The 17,490-nt window shown below is 43.5% G+C and overlaps 1 protein-coding gene across 1 annotated transcript in view; it reads right to left on the reverse strand.

Annotated features, from left to right (window-relative positions):
* DDX31 (DEAD-box helicase 31) overlaps window positions 1-16,926 on the reverse strand; it is a 48,369-nt gene extending 31,443 nt beyond the window's left edge. Inside the window, exons 1-14 of the mRNA XM_057401594.1 lie at window positions 16,894-16,926; window positions 15,506-15,756; window positions 15,274-15,349; window positions 14,760-14,803; window positions 14,278-14,348; window positions 13,632-13,696; window positions 13,107-13,151; window positions 11,546-11,587; window positions 9,796-9,860; window positions 8,800-8,919; window positions 8,326-8,432; window positions 7,354-7,583; window positions 6,831-7,007; window positions 4,454-4,513 (exon numbers count right to left, since the gene is read on the reverse strand). Coding sequence (XP_057257577.1) covers window positions 4,454-4,513; window positions 6,831-7,007; window positions 7,354-7,583; window positions 8,326-8,432; window positions 8,800-8,919; window positions 9,796-9,860; window positions 11,546-11,587; window positions 13,107-13,151; window positions 13,632-13,696; window positions 14,278-14,348; window positions 14,760-14,803; window positions 15,274-15,349; window positions 15,506-15,756; window positions 16,894-16,911 — 1,371 coding nt within the window. The 5' untranslated portion in view covers window positions 16,912-16,926. The remainder of the gene's footprint in view (window positions 1-4,453; window positions 4,514-6,830; window positions 7,008-7,353; window positions 7,584-8,325; window positions 8,433-8,799; window positions 8,920-9,795; window positions 9,861-11,545; window positions 11,588-13,106; window positions 13,152-13,631; window positions 13,697-14,277; window positions 14,349-14,759; window positions 14,804-15,273; window positions 15,350-15,505; window positions 15,757-16,893) is intronic.
* Between the last annotated feature and the right edge of the window lie 564 nt (window positions 16,927-17,490).

Below are 17,490 nucleotides of genomic sequence, written 5' to 3' on the forward strand. Positions count from 1 at the left end.
CAAGAGAAGTCAGGGAACGTGTACAGCAGTTACCAGGATAACAAGATTATAAAGTCTATAGCACAATCAGACAGGAGTGCTGACACCCGATTCCAATCAGGTTGGCCCTCATATATTTCCATGCTGACATGCCTTTGGTCATTTCCTATACTGTGCTCTTTCTCATACCCAGTAGTCTAGGAAAGGCTGTGTTTGATAAGAGGGCTCTGACCTTGGGGCAGGGTCAGCTCACCCAAAATAAACAGATAGCCAAGCTGTCCCTGTGGTCAGGAGCAGGCGCCTCCAACATGGGGAAGAGAAGGAGACAGCTGGGGTGGGAGCCATCACTCTCATCCATCAGGATTTTCTCTTCTAAGATACCTTTTCTCAACACCTCTGGCTGGAAAGCTACTGCTGCAGACAGTCTTGTTCTTGTGTGCATTAGCCAAAGCATGCAGAGAAGTTGAATAGTTAACCAAAAGCCTAATAAATAGCCAGGGACAACATTTTAGGAGGAGGCTTTCTCCCATCATCAGCCTTGCATTCACTATTGCTTTCACAATCCCACCAACTCCACTCAGCTGTTACTGACACATATCAGCAGCTATTCTCTCGGGGTTTAACTTGGTTTTCTTTCAGAAGTGTCTTGGGATTTACTGGTAATTGGAGTGTTTTGCAAACTCTCAAAGATTCCTCAGTATCAGTCCACCTGCGTCTCCTGTAGCTCCTTTTCCTCAAAGACCCTAGCAGACAGCAGCAAGGTAGAATTAGGATAAAAAGTTTTGAGTTGATTTGCTTTCCTCTGCTGGCAGAGCCCATGAGCTTCCTGCTTCTCAGATCTTTAGAAAGTATTTGTGGGTCACCATACCAGGAAAGAATACAACTCAAACAATAGTTATCCAGTTTTGCTAGCGCTACATTTATTCCACACACAGAATCACTAACCTGCTGCCAGTACTCTTCAAGAAGCCCGATATATTTCTAATGTACTACTTTTCCACTGCCCTAGAGAGTATTGCCCTTTGCATGCATGACCTCACACCACCATTCCTTAATAACAAGGAAATCTAGAATACGAACTGCTGATCTAGAATCAGCAACTCACCACTGGTTGTTTTCAATGGACAACTGAAGGGAGAATTAAGTGACCATCTCACAGGAGAAAGGAGAAATAACCTACATCAATGTAATTTTAAAGAAAACCCAGATATCAGCCAAAAATGATGACCTGAACCCTTAACCATATTACTGCCCTGATCCCAACTGCAAGACACAGAATGGCACAGTATCAAGGCACAATCCACCTGAGGACCCCCAGAAATACTGACATTTCTGCTTCTAACAATTCACGTTACCAGTCTAAGCTTGTGATGGTGGGGTACACAGGGGTGGGTGCAAGGGAACAGAGGGCAGAAAGGTCACACCAAAAGCAAGCCACTGAAGAAGATCCAACAGACACAGCCACAAAAGTTTTGCAAGGGCCTTGGTTTGCTCAGTCCCTCTCACACAATCTAATTAGGGCAAAGGAAATTGCTAAAGTTGCTTTTGAAAGACACTCAATGGTGAGGTCTTGAAGGCCCTGAGCTTGACAATTGGCTGCCTACATGAGGCCTAGAAGTACAGATGGAAGGCAGCTTGCTCAGGTGCCAGGCTGTCAGTTGGATTAAAATGACTCATTTATTTACCAAAGAACCTCACAAAGTGCTTTAGCTAACAGGCAGAGAGGGCCTAACGGCTCTCCAAGCTGGGGAAGAAGCTCTCTCGCCTTCCCGGCCTGCCAAAAGTCATTACTGCCGAGTGTGGAAAGCCATCAGCAGGGTAGAGACCCCCATCGGCAGGGTGACAGATTGGGCTGCGTAATCAGAGGAGGAAGGGGAGAGCACAGAAGCTGTCAGAGGCGAAAGCTCTTGGCTGGGGCCGCCAGAAAACTGGCAAGATGAGTTAGCGTGACTGAGTAAACAGCAAACAATCTCCAAATGATCTTTCCTCTCTCCCTGGAAGAGATGAACTTGTTTAAAAGGCACATCCCAAAGGAAGCTGCAAAGAACTTCAGTGAAGGAGAGAGAAATAAATGCGGATGAGACCCTCTGAGATACACGGCCCTTCTTTATTTTCTTGCCTGCCAGCTTATATTGTCTGGCAAAAATATTTTATGGAATATATTAATATACATATGACATACAGCAAATTAATAAAAGGAACAGCAGGTCCCATTGCTTACTAGAGCGGAAAGATGGGTGGAGAACATGGCATAAGGGACAAGGGAAGGACGGCAACATTATTTGTGTTGCTCTTTTGTGAGCCAGGTTGCAAGATTTCATGGGCACAAAACAATGATTTTTTGCAGTAAAAAGAACAGAACCCTCTTTCTGCAAAACATTTTTGCTGATATGAAGTGTCAGAAAAGGCAATGCCCTCAGAGGCAGGAGGTGGTCACAGTGCCTGGCTGCCCTTTGGACATCTGCGTTGGGGAGGCACCTGTAATGTGGGACTAGTGCAAAGTGTATCTCTATATTAAGGTGTCCATATGGTCCCCATTACTGTGGTAACAGGCCACCTCCTGGTTTCAATGCATTTGTCCTCCCAACATCTCTGTAAGATAGAAAAGTGCTACTATCCCCATTTTACAGATGGGGAGCTGAAGCACAGAGAGATTTTGGACTCAGACACAACTTACTGTGCTTAACGTGCTAACCATGTGCCAGCTGAGCCACAGTAACCATAACTGTCAGGATTTGCATCCCTGCCTTGCAGTAAATGCAAAGTAGCTTAGATGGAAACGAAGGAGGGTTACGATAAATGCATTACTTTACACTACCCTCTTCATGGCAATCTAGGTTAACTCACATTACCTCCCATTTATAATAGGTCAGGAGCAAACACACAACTATTGCTGCTCAGCTGACATGTGGCTACTTGCCTTGTCATCACAAATCCATATTCACTTGCACAGAGTCTGTGGCATGGTAGGAAATCAAACCACATCTCCAGCATCTCAAGATGGGGATCCCACCCACTCTATTTCTTTATCCAACTTATTCTTCCTCCTACCTTGTCGACAGCTGTACATTTCCTGGCAGATTCTTCCTGTCACAGGCTGCATTTCCCTTTTGAACAGTCTCACCCAGGAACTGATATCCCAGTGACTGCAATGATTCCATGTTCTCTTTGTCTAAAATTGAGCATTCACTGTCTTTCCAAATGTGTAAATGAAATTTCAGTTTAACAAGACATTTCCCTGAAATTTCTCAGTTACAGACAGCATGTACATGAAGCATAACAAAGTATTATTTAGAATTTACCAAACACTTTTTATCTTCAAAACACTTAAGCTACACCACCGAGTGATTTAACCTATGCTATCCTCCTCAGTTAAGACACCACGTATTACCTCTGTACACAGGTAAACCAAGCTATAGATACACTTACGCATTGCAAAGATGCATTTTGACCTTGATTACGTCACTGAAAGGCTGCACACACAAGCAGGACAAAGACCAGTACATAACAATTTTACAGGTGATACAACACATAATTTGGCAACACTAAACCGAACACTCCTGCACACACGGCAGCCCTAGTTTGAACTCGGGCTATTAGAAAGATGAAATTCAGCCCCCACTCTCTGAAAAAAAAATGGCAACTAGTTTCCTTTAAGAATAATCTGCTGCAAGAAGAGGAGTCATTTCAGAGCTGGAGAGGGTTTCTCAGCTCTAATTACTCCCGATCGCTGTAATTTACAAGTTTGCTGTGGGTAGAAATCGCCAAGATTCACACATTTTCAGATCAACAGCTGCCACTATTAGAGAGCAAATCGTGCAGCCTTCTGCACCACTGCAGCAGGCTAGCTGTGGCACCGACAGGTCAGAAACGAGAAGAGGAAGGTGCCACCACAGCACAAGGGTGCCAGCAAACTTCAGTAGAGGACAAGAATTTCTCCCTCAGCACCCTTGAAGGAAGCTTGAAGGGCAAAGCACGGAGAGCAGCGGAGCATGTGCATTCCTAGTGACACCATTCTCAGGTTGGGCTTCCCTTCCATCCCTGCAGGTTTTTGTTTTTAACCTTGGGGTAGTCATTAAGATGGGAAATATCACATTACATCCAATTTACCTGGCAGTTCTGGGGCATACTACAAATTAGGATTGCATTCTACTGACTGTATGTAGAGGGCAAGTTTCCAGCTCCAAATGATCAGATTTTTCCAGACATAAGACCATGCAAAATACTTAGAGGCCTCTTGTAATAGACATACACTTTATCTGTATGTGGTACCTTGCAGCAAAAGATCATGTAAATGTCTGCAAAGAGGGCACTGGTCCTTATTTAACATGTGAGATGCAGAAAAAGGAGATGACTTTCCTCAAGGTCAGACAGCGAGCTGGAATTAGAGCTCAGTGCCAAATCCTCTGTTCTACCATTAGGTATCAGACAGGCCCATTAGTGTGGAGTTGCAAAGGGACTCCAAGTTACTTACAGTGCAAAGCAAGATGCCGGTCTTGGATTTTAGGAACTCCTGGAAGACCTCTGTTCTTTCCTAGAGAATTGATTCAGAAAAATGAAAGAGTGCTTATGCACATTACAATCAAACATAAAGCAAATTAGTTAATGTAACAATTTAACAACTATGCCTTGTTCACTAGATCATGTACAGCTTCAGAAGCTATTGACTACACTAGTTCCAGTCAGACTGTTTCTGCATATGGAAAAAATATATCTATGGCATACAGGTGTGGTCCTGAGTAGGAAGGCAAAGCCTCTGGGGCAAGCCTGAATGCCTTTATTCAAATCAAAGCAGCCAACACCTCCAGGGTTTGCACAGAAGCATGGCCCATATATGTTAGAAAGCAGTAACTGTTTTACATGGAGAGAGGATCCACAAAAGATTAGGCAGCAGCAACAGAAGTACTGGCATACCTTATGGGCAGCACATGCTTTTGTGAATGCAAGAAAAAGCTGGACATCTTGTCTGTCCAGTCACAAGATGGGCAGGATAAACCCACTTGGTTGACACAGTGATATAATCACATCACAAGAGATCAGCTTCATCATGTGCCCAATGAGGCATGCAGACAGTCACTGGACTGTCTGAGTAATTATTAAGTATTGGGGATGCTCAGGTGCACAATTCCTCACGTGAACTGTTGTGGGATAAGTCTTCAAAGTAACAGGGCAGGAGGGAGGAGATCTTGGCTAAAAACCCCTGCCCAAGGGGGCAGGGAGGCAGGACTCCTGGGGCCTGCAGGCAGCTGCCACAGAGCTCCCAGGACACCCTCCCATGGCCTTCCCACAGGAAATGACCTCATGCTGGCGAGGGCCACCAGTGGTGCTGCTGACACCGGGATGAAGGTTGTTCCTTACATCACATTACATAACCATATTTACTATCACACAAGACAATTTCTGAGCACTAATAACTCAGTGGCACGTGGTCTTCATTTGCCAGTACCACCTATCCACCTCCACTCCCTCTCCTTAGCTATGAGAAATAACCACACACACACACTCCTTTGATCCAATTCCATTTACTCATTCCCTTTTCAGAGCTCAGGCTGTCTCTGGCCTCAGAAACACCATACCCATTTCCTTCCTATGCCTTTTGCTTCCTCCTTCTGAAGTATCCTTGTTCCCAAGCTTCAAAAGCCTTCCACCTCAGAGTTCTAGAGATTAAGTGAACGTCCTGTTATGTTGATGATATAGAAGGAACCTTACATATTTGACTCCCAGCTAGGGGTACTGTTCCAGGAAGGAAGAGAAACTTGGGCCTTGCTGACACACTGAATCCTCTGCTGACAAAAATTAAAGAAGAGAGCACGCTGTATCTTGTTGACAATGACAGCAGCCGTGCTCAGCAGTACCATATGGGATCCACAATTTAGCTCCATTAATGCTCTTAATTTGAAGACATCGAGCACTAATTACACACTGGGTACTAAAAAGGCAAAACCCTTCCCCTGGTGCCAGCTACTTAGTGGTGTTCTGTTGGCTTAACAGCTGGTCAGGGTAGAGTTGGGCCAGACCAGGCCTGCTCACTTGCTCAGGCAGGCAGGTTGAGGAAAGGCCAGACTGCAGGGACAGCAAAGCACATGTTTCTGGTCTCCACAGGATGGGAATGAGTGAGAAAAAACAATGGCTCTTCACCTCTTGCTTCATCAGAATTGCTCTATTCATTTGTGATCTCTGCTGTGCAGCTCATAGTAAAGCAGTAAGTCTCTCCATCACAGATCAAGGACAGGATCAGGGCCTGAACTTTCAAGGGAGGTCCCTCAGCTACTGAAATGCTGCAGCACCAGTTCATTTGACACTCTTTTCCTGGCCTTTCAGCTGTCTGTAGCAAGCTTGAATCTCATCACCCAAGTCTATCCAGCCAAACCTAGACTTATTTTGGGGCAATTGCTGTTAATTGCTATTATTTCATCCCAGGGAAGAGCAGCGTGTCAAGCACACCAAAATGAAAGCCAAACTGCTCCATCCTCATCTAATGGGGCAACTTACTCAGTAGTTATGTTTCAGAGCTTGGATGAGGTTTTCCTTTGGCATTAAAAGCCTGTCTTGACTGCACAAGAGAGAACCATAGATACATAAATGGTTTAGTGCACCCACTGGGAATACAGAACGGTTTCTCAGCCTGCTGAAATAACACCTCTTGCCTCTTCAGCTGTGTTTTTCAGATATAGCTACCAAGCTACTTTCCAGAAGCGGGACAATATTCTTATTCTCATTAGCAGATGGAAGAGTGAGGCCCCTAGAGGTGAAATGACTCTCTGTCCTCTCTTCTGCCCTCCTCCACAAAATAATAAATCAAAGGGAATAAGGAATAAAACAGTGTATCCTGACATTCTGAAAATGCTTACTTCCTGTTCCATATTGCCATGCAGTCGTAGAAACTGTAAGCGTGCAGAAGAGAGAGATGAATGTTCAGGTTGTTCTGACTCCAGCCCGCCCAAAAGGACCTTTAAGAGGAGCTCATAGTAGAATTCCACTTGTTCACAGCTGGAGAAAAAGATGATCATCTTGTGGTGTTCTTCAAACTGTGAGAAAACCAAGAAAATTGCACATAACCATTTCTATAGGTCTCTCTCAATTCCGTGATCACTATAAGATTTAGGTGACTTCCACTTCCAGAGATATGATTATCCATGAAAGGATAACAGAGTTTGACACCAAATACTGAGCCCACAAAAGGAGTACGAGTACATGCTGCACAAGTATCTCACTTGGCGGCATGAAAGACACAATAGCACCTCAGCTCTCTTGTGGCTGCCTGTACACTGGATGTACTTCAAAGCCCTAGATCTATCCTTGACAGAGTAACAGATAAAGGAGTTGGAAAGGGCAAAGGGCTACTTAGTAATATAAATGCAAACAGAGACTCACCTTGCATTTCTCAAGGATAAAAGCTGCTAACGTGACAAGCCTCAGTTTGCTGGGGACCACCATGACATATTGCTTGAGCTTCTCTGGAACAGCAAAGTTTTCCTGCTCCATGCAGTTTGATGAACCACTGCCTTGTCCATCCATTTGTGATGCTGGTCTGATCTGGGTTTCATCTGCTATGGAAATACTGATGGGATCATTCAAACTGATATCAGCCAGCCGTGTTACTCCTAAATCATAGAAGATGAAAAACACATGAGGGCCAGTCTGGGGTGCTGCTGGGAAGGGTGATGAAATAGTCACATAAAAAACCCAACTAACACAATTCCAAGTGAAAAGCAGCAAAAACCAAGGAGCTAATGAGGCTCAGACATTGACAGAACACCCCTGCAAACGTCTGACTTTCCAGAGCTTAGCCAGGCTTAGATGCTGTGGACTTCGCCAAAAGCACCGCAAGCTGCTACTTCAGCCAGCTGGGCCATTTTACATTATGTAAAGGTCTTGACCAGATAGAGAGTGTTTGGCAGTCCTGCTTTCTAACAGTGTGTGTGGAAAAAAACCCAACACACCTTCACACTATCAGAAGTGCAGGAGCCAGGAGGCCTGGCTCATTCCCTGCCTCAGTAACTGACTTCTTGCATGGCACTGAGCAAGTCACACTTGGCTGTCCTGTCATCAGCTTTTTGCCTTAATTCTATCTTTGTAAAGCAAAGAAACAAACCAGTGCTTCCCAGGTTCATGGTGAATTTGATCTGGAATTTCAGAGACATGTATGAGGACTAAATAAGTATATATACACTGACAAAAATTCCACTAACAAAGGACAAGTGTCATAAGCCCAAAGAAATCAGCAAACACTATTCCAGTTCTGCGAAGTGCATCAGACTGGGCTGTAATATAATCAGACTCAACTGTTTTGTAGTTTCCTGTGCATTATTGAGCTAAAAGAGACACCATCAACCTATACCCTACCTTCCGTGAGGGTGGCTGAGAGCAGGACATTCTGACGCGTCTCCCTCTCGGCATTTAAAGCATTGAGTATCACAGTTACATCCTTCTCAAAGCCCAGGTCCAGGATCCTACAAAACCAGCAGAGGTGACGAAAGATGTTGTTGGAAGGAATGAGGGGAAAGTCTTCATACTACATGAGCCAATTAGGAAGAATGGAAGTACTAGAACTGATCAGATCCTCGGCCCATCTAGTTTCGTGTTCCATCTTCAACTTTTGCCAGGGTCAGAAGACACTGAATCTCTGCAATGAATAATTGTACAATAATCTGTCCAAAGGGGACATTTCTTGATAATCCCAGCCACCTGGTGCTTGGCTGAGGCCACTGAGCATGAATGGTTTAAGATCTCTCATTATTATTTTTTGTTTATATTTAGTGAGTTATGATGCAGAGGGTACCACAGTTATTTTCCACATCTAAACCCTTGGAAGTTTACCTGTCTGCTTCATCAATAATCAGCCACTGAGTGCGACGGAAATGAATACATTCTGTGGACTTGATGTGATCAACCAGGCGACCAGGAGTTGAAATGAGGATATTTATTCCTTTTCGTAATCTGTTTAGATTAAAAACAAAATAAAACCCACATACACACAAAACAACCCCAAACAAAACACCAAAACAAAACAGAAAACACCCCAAAAAAATAAACAGGAAAAAAGAAAGGAAAAGAAAACATACAGGTTAGCAGTAACTCTGGAATAGGAACCTGGAGTGAGGAACTGGAACCTACAGAGGAAAACGTTACGGCTATAGCATCGAATTAGCAGGGATGGTACCTTCTCACTGATTAAAACTTGAATTTATTGCACAGCTAAATCCTATCCTTGATCATCATCAATACTCAGAGGCATACTGAGGACAAGGTAGAAGAAATACTAATACTACTAAAAAATCCAAACCACCCAAGCTAGGTTTTCTTTTCTAATTGAGTGCTGCTCTTACTGTCAAGAGTAAACTTCTTTTACTGTCAAGAGTAAACTTCTTTTTGTGTATGGTTATACGCAGAGAAATTAAAATTCCATTTTGGATTACCAGCTTACACTTCAATTCTGTCAAAGGGAAAAAAGAAAGATTTTTAACACCAGGAAATCTCTTTTCCAGAAAGCAATTTCCCCCATAACAAATACTGTAGACAGCACTCGGTGGTAAGCAAATACAGGTGTTTGTCAGAAGAGGAAAAAAAAGCACTGACACAAGAGATCATCTTCTCAGAAGGCTCATCAACATTTTAGAAATAGATCTAACTGTGGGAAGTGAATACTTCCTGCTGACCCAGTCACTGTGTCTGTGTAAGATCCAGGGGGATCACAGCTTGATCCAAACTCACAATCCTCTCTCACAGTAAGAAAAGCACTCTAAAGAAGAGCAACAGATAAAACACTGTAGAGCAGAAGAACTCAAAAAACAATTTAAGAACTTGGCTTCCTACCTGGCTTTTTCCGATTTTCTCTTTTCTCCCCCCATTAGCACTCCAGGCACAATCCAGGCAAATGGCTACAAAAAACAAAACCCAACACCAATATAGATTCTTCTTAATAAGGGACAGAGCCTAACCCCAAAATGATGTTTCTCAGCAAAAAGAGAAAGGACTGGGGCTGACTGCAGTGTGCGCCTCATTTGATCTAACACAGCCCACATGCTCTCTCTCACCCACAGCTACATATCAATGGCACCTTTAGTTCTAGCCATGTAACTTGCTTCCCACGTTGTCTAGGAAGATAGAAATGCAATCATTTTTGCACCACTTCCAATCACATAATAAATTTCTTTTTCTTCTCCCCATGTTGTCTAAATGTTCAAAGACAAGCTACAAGGCTATTTCTTCATCTTGCCTTTAAGCAGTATTTTCCTGTGGCCAAGGGAAATCTCAGGAAAACACAGGACCTATGAAGTTTACATACACACACACACCTACCCACACACAGTCACCATGTCTGTGGACATTAAATATCAGTCTCATTGATACTGGCATGAGTTTTTGCCACTTACTTTAATGAGGTCCAATCCTTCATTGAATCCAATATTGCCCAATATTTACAGGGGGGATAATCAAAGCACAGTACTGCCACTGCCTCACTCAAGAAGAAGTGCAGGACAGAAGCAGAGCACAGCTTGTAAAGACCACACAGATACATGACTGGTAAATAGGCTTAAGCTTGCACGGGTCACTGCTTGCCAGAAATGCTCCAACAAAATAGTTACTACAAAAAGAGTTTCTTTTTAAGGCTTAAAATAAGGAAGATGCCTAAGCAAGATCCAGGCAGTTGGCATTAAACTAATTGTGCCAAGAGCAGCCCAACCAATCTTTTTCTCTCTCAGTAATTACACGATCTACTAAACCCTCCAGTCATCCAGCCCTTCCAAGGTCCCAGTGAGACCAAAGTCTAAATCTTCTGCTTTGGGTCACTATAGCAGTTCACACTGGACTCAACGGTCACTACACGTTATATGTAACAAAGAAAAATCAAAGGGGGTCAGTCCAGACTTCACGCTTTGAAAGACATTGTAACAACTTCTAATTACTATGGAAGAAGACTGAAATTAAACTTTAAACTTTAGCATGACACAACAAAATCATACTTGGTAATTCCAGCACTAAAAAAACCACTTGGAAACTGCCTTATTATTTCAAGTTAAAAACAGAAGAGAGACTGGGAATATGGATCAGATAAACGATCTGGATACCTTCTAACCTCATGGTAAGATACGCTGCCTCAATTAAAAGGAAAGCACTATCATTTAATAGCCTTCTAATTTCTCTAGCCATTCAACTGGCAAAGCTGTTCACCAAGTTCTCCCCATCTGAAACCCATCTGTCTAGTATTAGTTTCAGTAAAATGGTGCATGTCATTGTGAGAGTTTCCATTCATAACTCAGACTGAAACAATAATGGGTACTTCTAAAAACAAAACCCTGTGAAAATCAACTACACTTGTTTATGAAAACATGTGCAACAAAGGTGCTATAATTAAGCATTTAATTCTTCATGTAACAGTTTAAAACACACCACAGGGAAATCACGCACTAACAGAAAAACAGATTTATCTTTAAGGACCACATATCTTCCCAGATGCTGAATTTCCTTATCCATTCAGTTGAATTCACAAGAACTGAAATTGCTTTGCAACTCACAGTAAGAGGCTCAAGAACAAGAAGAAAACAGAGCACTGAGTTCTTACCTTAAGTAGCTTCTGCATTGTGTCAAAACTCTGGAGTGCAAGCTATGGAAATCGAGAAAAGAAAGTGAGCTCTGAAAAAGTTCGACTACGAACCCTTTTGGCTCAGAAATCTGTAAACTCTATGTATATCATCAGAATTCTAAAAATGTCCTTAATCTTTCCTTTAGAAGCTCCTTATTATTTTATTCTCTTGCACAATCCTTCTCTTATCATATTTGGACTTGTTCAGAAACCTTGCTGTTGGTTCAGCTCCACAAGCCAGCTCTCAGGACAAGAGAGACTTCTCTGGCTCTGTGAATGCCCCAGGGAGAAAATAAGCTGAAGCCACACAAGATTTTGCCCCACAGGAAGAGTAGAAGGGAAAATGGCATAATTTCTGGAAGAAAACCACTATGAAAAGGAAAAGCCACAAAGTGATCACCTCTGTATCTTCCTACCTCTCAGTTTCCCAGTCAGCAGAACAGAGATGATGTACAAAAAGCTTGCACACCTAATGTCCAGTCGCTAGGAAGCATTTAGTTTGGGTTTCATGTGCTGTCTGACAGCCATTTCTGCTGTGGCAGCAAACACTGAGAAAGGCAATAATGCCTCCCTACCTCATTCACAGACTGAGTACGTGATCAGGGCTTAGTTATGGAAGTAAAACTATTTTAAATATGTAAATTATTTTAAATATATAAAACTTTTTAAAATAAATAAATGCTCTGACTACACATGCTACATATTATATTGGCCAAGCTCTCAAGAAAGGATACTGCTTTCAATAAAAAACTAAAGTAATACCAACTGTAATTACAAATTATCTTCATAAGTACTCCCCACCATCCTTTAAACAAGCTCAGGAACGGTTTCCCCATGCTTAGTATTCACACAGCATCCTAGAGAGGCAGTAAGTTTGCTGCTGTAAAAATTTAAATAGCTTCAGAGCTTTCTCCTTTCACAGAACTGAGCTGAGATATTGCACTGCAGGCTGCATAAAATATTGTGCCCCAAACCAGATACCTGCAATCAATCCTCCACATGGAAGTTATTATCACTTGACATACCAAAAAAAAATAAATAAAAGGTTGATACCCTCCACTGAAATTGCCTTTGTGATTGCAAATAATATAAATCAAACAGAAAGAGTTCAGTGGAGAAACCAACTCTGGGAAGCCTCATCTTCAGCATTCACTTATGGATTTGAAAAGGGCTTTAAAAATGAAACCTCTGTATAAACCTACACATTCACAAAGCTGACTTAATTGGTTTTGCTTGCTCCCCTTGCGTGAGCCAGGCAAGCTTCTCCCTGCCTTGCACTGAGCTAGAATGTTTCTCCAGGACTCAATATTATTTCTGGCTGCGTAAGGAAAACTCAGAGATTCCTTCCTTCTTTGGTATAGCACTGAACAAAAAAGACAATATGCATCCAGAGAGCAAGAGCTCTTTCTGTGAGGGCAAGACCTGTGCAAAAGAATAGACAACGTTTCCTAAGACAGCCGCTGGTGGGCCCACATCTACACACTAAATATCAGTGTTCGAACACTCTGATACAGACAAAATCAGAAGAAAAGCCACATACCTCTCTTGTTGGGACTAATATGAGTGCGTAAGGCCCATCACTGCGCTGCAAACAGAATACAAGGTCCACTAAGAAGAATGTAGCACTGAAAAACAGAGTGCTTCCACACCGAACTGCTGTTAGCCAACCAAATGACTTTTGAAGGGGTTTAGTACAAGTTTGCACACAGCAGTTCGGGGTACTCCCCCCTCCCACCTTTTAAAGAAATCAACAGTCTTTCAAATATTGATACTGCACTGCCTTCTCTTCCCTGCTCACAGTCATACCCAACATTTTAGTCCATACACATATTGTTTCACTCCTGTATTTCTGAGTTGCATAAATACTCCCACGTTTGATGCACAGCAACAATGTGTAGGTAGAAGTTGCAGAAAGTAACAATCCAGGATGGGTTGGAAACTTTTCATCCCGCATGGAAAGTCAGGATCTCTTTCCATAAAATGCACAGGAGATGGCAGATCTGCAGCAGCCTTTTCGGGTCAACCAGATGATCCAAACTGGGAGCAATTATTCTGTTTCACCTACCTGTATTTTTGATTCCATTCCTTGCAGAGACTGTACAAGTGGAATTCCATAGGCAAGAGTTTTACCTTTTTAAAAGGGAGAAATTTGGAGGATTTTTCATCAATAGAACTTGTGTAAACTACAGCAAATTAAAGTACCATTCAGCCTACTATTCTTAAGCTGAGGTCAGAGTCTAGAAGAGTTTTAATTAAGTGTAAAGTTCCCAGAAGATTAACAGGCAGCTCACCAAAGAGTCAAATTAAAAAACAGAGAGGTGGTGGTACCCCACTAAGAGCTACCTAAATAAAAACCCCCACCCACCCAAGCAAATGAGACATCCAGACACAGCTTCCTGCAGAGCAAGCACCTAAGCTTGCGTAGTGAGAGTGCGCACTGTTTAGCTCTGCTGTTTCCTGGCTCTGTGTCTCCAGCATGAGCCTTGGAACAGGCTCCTGTACAACGGATGGCAGCTGCACAGCAACAGCCAGTCCCAGCACTGTGCTGATACAGAAGTTTGCACAGCATCTGTCTGTGTCACAGCAGTCCCATACCAGGCTGCCCAGCCTGTCACTTATATGAACTGTACTGGGAACATGAGGTTTTGGTTCTATATTTGGGATCCAGTTTAATATGCCATATGGGAGGAGACTGACAATTAAATACTGACCTGAACCAGTCTGAGATCTCACTAGAGCATCTTTCCCTTGCAGGAGAACAGGAATTGTTTGCTTCTGAACACTGCATCAAACAAAACGGGTTAGGAAATATGAATGCAACACAGGTCTGTTTCAAGACTGTTTACCCCAAATTCCATGCATTCATCTCTGCTGTGTAGCTACATCAGTAGAGGTAATTTCTAAGGAAAGCCACAGGCAGGCATCGGGTATGATAAACTGAAAAAAGATGATTTTATGATTCAAGTGCCAAATTCAAAGGCAGGACTCAAAGGTTCCACCTTCAGCTGTGACAACTCACTTGCTGTGTAACTTACAAGTTATTTCTCATCCCAGATTTTGAAAGCAACAAACCCTATGGTAAGTGGCACAGCATAACAGATACTTCACAAACCAGTGACATATAACAAAACAATCACAAGTGACTGGCTTTATAGAGCAGTGAAGTGCAAAGTGTTTATATGAATTTGCTTACCTGGTCATGCTACTTATCTTTAGGACGGTTTTTATTGTGGAGATCTAGAGAGATAATAAAGAGCAGTAAACAGGTTTCATTGTCAAACTATTCCTTTTGTTACCTTCTCTAGTACAAGACAGATCAGAAGACTGACACTGATTCTTTACATTACTGGTCCGAGGGCAACTGGATGTAAAAGTTCCCATGATCTCCAAATACTTCTTGGTTAATCAGAATTACGCCATTGCCGGTACATCATGAAATATCAGACTTGTCAAAATACTGCACTCCCAGATAGTTTTCTGTGGGTTTTTTGGCATTATAACTGCAGAAACTGAAGGGTGGGACAGTGTCTTTAGGGATGGGTCAAGACACTGGGGAGCATATTGACCTAAGAGAACACAACGAAATCAGGCAAAGTCCTGGCAAGCCTGTCCAAATCACCATGAATAAAGGTGCATCTCCTAGCTCCCTAACCTGCTCCCCACCCAAAAAATCATGTTTCAAGACACACAGCCTTGCTGTCACTCACCAGATGTGGATGGAGGTCCAACTGGCTGAAAGAATCTGTAGTGAAAACATTTTCTTGTACCTGCTGCACTGCTTTTCTGTGTTAGGGGGACACAAACAAAAATAAAACAAAGCACATCATGTGGTTAAAAACTATACAACAGTAGTCTGTGTAGTAGTTTGCCCAAGTAAGGGCAAGAATTCTAGACACTGAAAAGGGGTTTTCCTACTATTTATAAATATATCTAAAGTACCTGTGAATTTCTGGGATATCAGGGTTGTTTCTAAACAGGCTGGATGTCTTAATGAAAGGTTTGCTTTTCTGGCTTTCATTTCGGTTGTCAGCCAACTGCTTTTTAGGAGTAGATTTCTGTGATGAACTTCCCTTCTGCCTGATGTCAGCCTCTATAGCAGGTTTCTTGAAGGTGTTTACTGATAGCTTACGTTTACGTTTCAAAGGTGGGTTTCCATTTGGTGACTGAAGCTTTCTTTTTAGAGCACCAGACTGCTTTAATGTTAACAAACCAGAGAGAAAGAATTCATTAACAACTGAGAATTAACAACATGGTATCAAGATGAACACAAACATTAGCCCACAGATAGAACCCCTGCCCCATAACTGAAGAAAGTAAGCTTGATTTTTGCAGCTAGGCAGCTCCTGCTCTACCAGATTCACCAGCATGCCTGAGGCTTCTGAACATCACTGAAATGCAGAGACAAATCTTAAGTCATATATAGTGCTCATCTCTACAAATGATTTTATCTAGCTTCTCCAAAACACACTTGAAAAATCTCTTTCAAAAGCTCTGCAAATCTCCTGATTACATTAAAGCCATCCCTGCAGGCTTCCTTCAATCTGTGGCCAGGAAGGATGGCCTGTGCTTCACTCCAACTTCTGCTTCTGCCAACCCCCAGCACTTCTGAGCACTTGATTTCTTCTTCTGCAGCAATGAGTTTATTTTACTGATCTTCCAATCATATTAAAAACAGCTTTTGCTCTCCCTGTATCCCACCAGGAACAATAAAGAAAATTAAATTTAACTTCCTTTGGTCCCCAATGCTCTTCAATGTCCCCAAGCCCTTCTTCAATGAACTTTTTTTTCCTCTCCCTGACACTATTGCAGAGCTCCTGAAATATGTGAAATATCAGCACAATCCTGCCCCACTTTTTCCTCTCGTCTCTGCTCCTAGTTGCACACTCTGATTTTCTTCTATGACCTATACTGTTTCACTCGTTTCTTCACATTTTTGGCAACCAACCAAACCCCAACCTCCTTCCTCCAACATTCACCATCACAAAAGTGATGGCGGTGGTGCCCCACCTCCAAGCGCCTCATATAACCAGGGTAAATCCTGGCAATCACTTAACTCTTACATACTTTTGTACAGTGTTTTAAGAACCATTTAAAAATTCGGAGTAACAACCAAAACAACCCAGAATCACTATAACAATAACTTTAAAATGGAAGTACCTAGGTAACCCATTCTTGCTCATCTTTCTTCAAACTGATGTAAAGCACCTATTCCTGCCCTTCACAGCATTCCCACAATTAGCAGTTTACTCTAAAACACGACTTCCCCCACCCAGCAGCATTTCAGGGCATCGCTAAATAAGGCAGAAGCCTGTAAGAGCGTTACCCACAGCTTCAGCAGCCACCATACCAGTCCGAAGCCGCCAGCAAGGCAAGGGAAGAGCAGAGCAGCCCCGCTGAAGGGATCAGAGAAGCTCGTACCTCGTGTTTCCCACCACCACTACCCAGGGCCGGCCCGTCTCCGTGCCCAGCACGCCGGCCCCTCTGCAGACACCAACCCCCTCCCTAACGGGAAAGCCAAAACCTCCATTTAACAACTTCTTAGACTCTTTCCCCCCTGACCGCGCCTCCCCGGGCCAGCCCCAGCCGGTGCCCCCAGCTCCACTCCTGACGACAGCCACGGCTTCGGCCGGCAGCAGCCTCCCCGCACCCGGTAAAGGGATGGCCGTCACTTGTCCCGGGCCGGGTCCCCGACCTGCCCTGGCAGCACCTACCCGGCTGCGATCCCGCGACGCCGGGCTGAGGTTGAGGAGCAGCGTCCCGCCCGCCGCCATAGCCCACCGCCTCCCGGAGGGCCCCGGGACCGTCCCTGGGGCCTGGCCCTGCCCAGGGGGATGGAGGAAATGCGGGTGGAGGGTCCCCAGCGGGGACGGTCACTGTCCCAGAGCGCCCCTGCCTCAGCCGCCCGCCCTCCCGCAGGGGCCCAG

Source organism: Pezoporus wallicus, unplaced genomic scaffold (assembly GCF_028554395.1).
Source record: "Pezoporus wallicus isolate ANWC-B61680 ecotype Strahan unplaced genomic scaffold, APGP_CSIRO_Pwel_v1 contig_8013, whole genome shotgun sequence".
NCBI classification, from domain to species: domain Eukaryota; kingdom Metazoa; phylum Chordata; class Aves; order Psittaciformes; family Psittacidae; genus Pezoporus; species Pezoporus wallicus.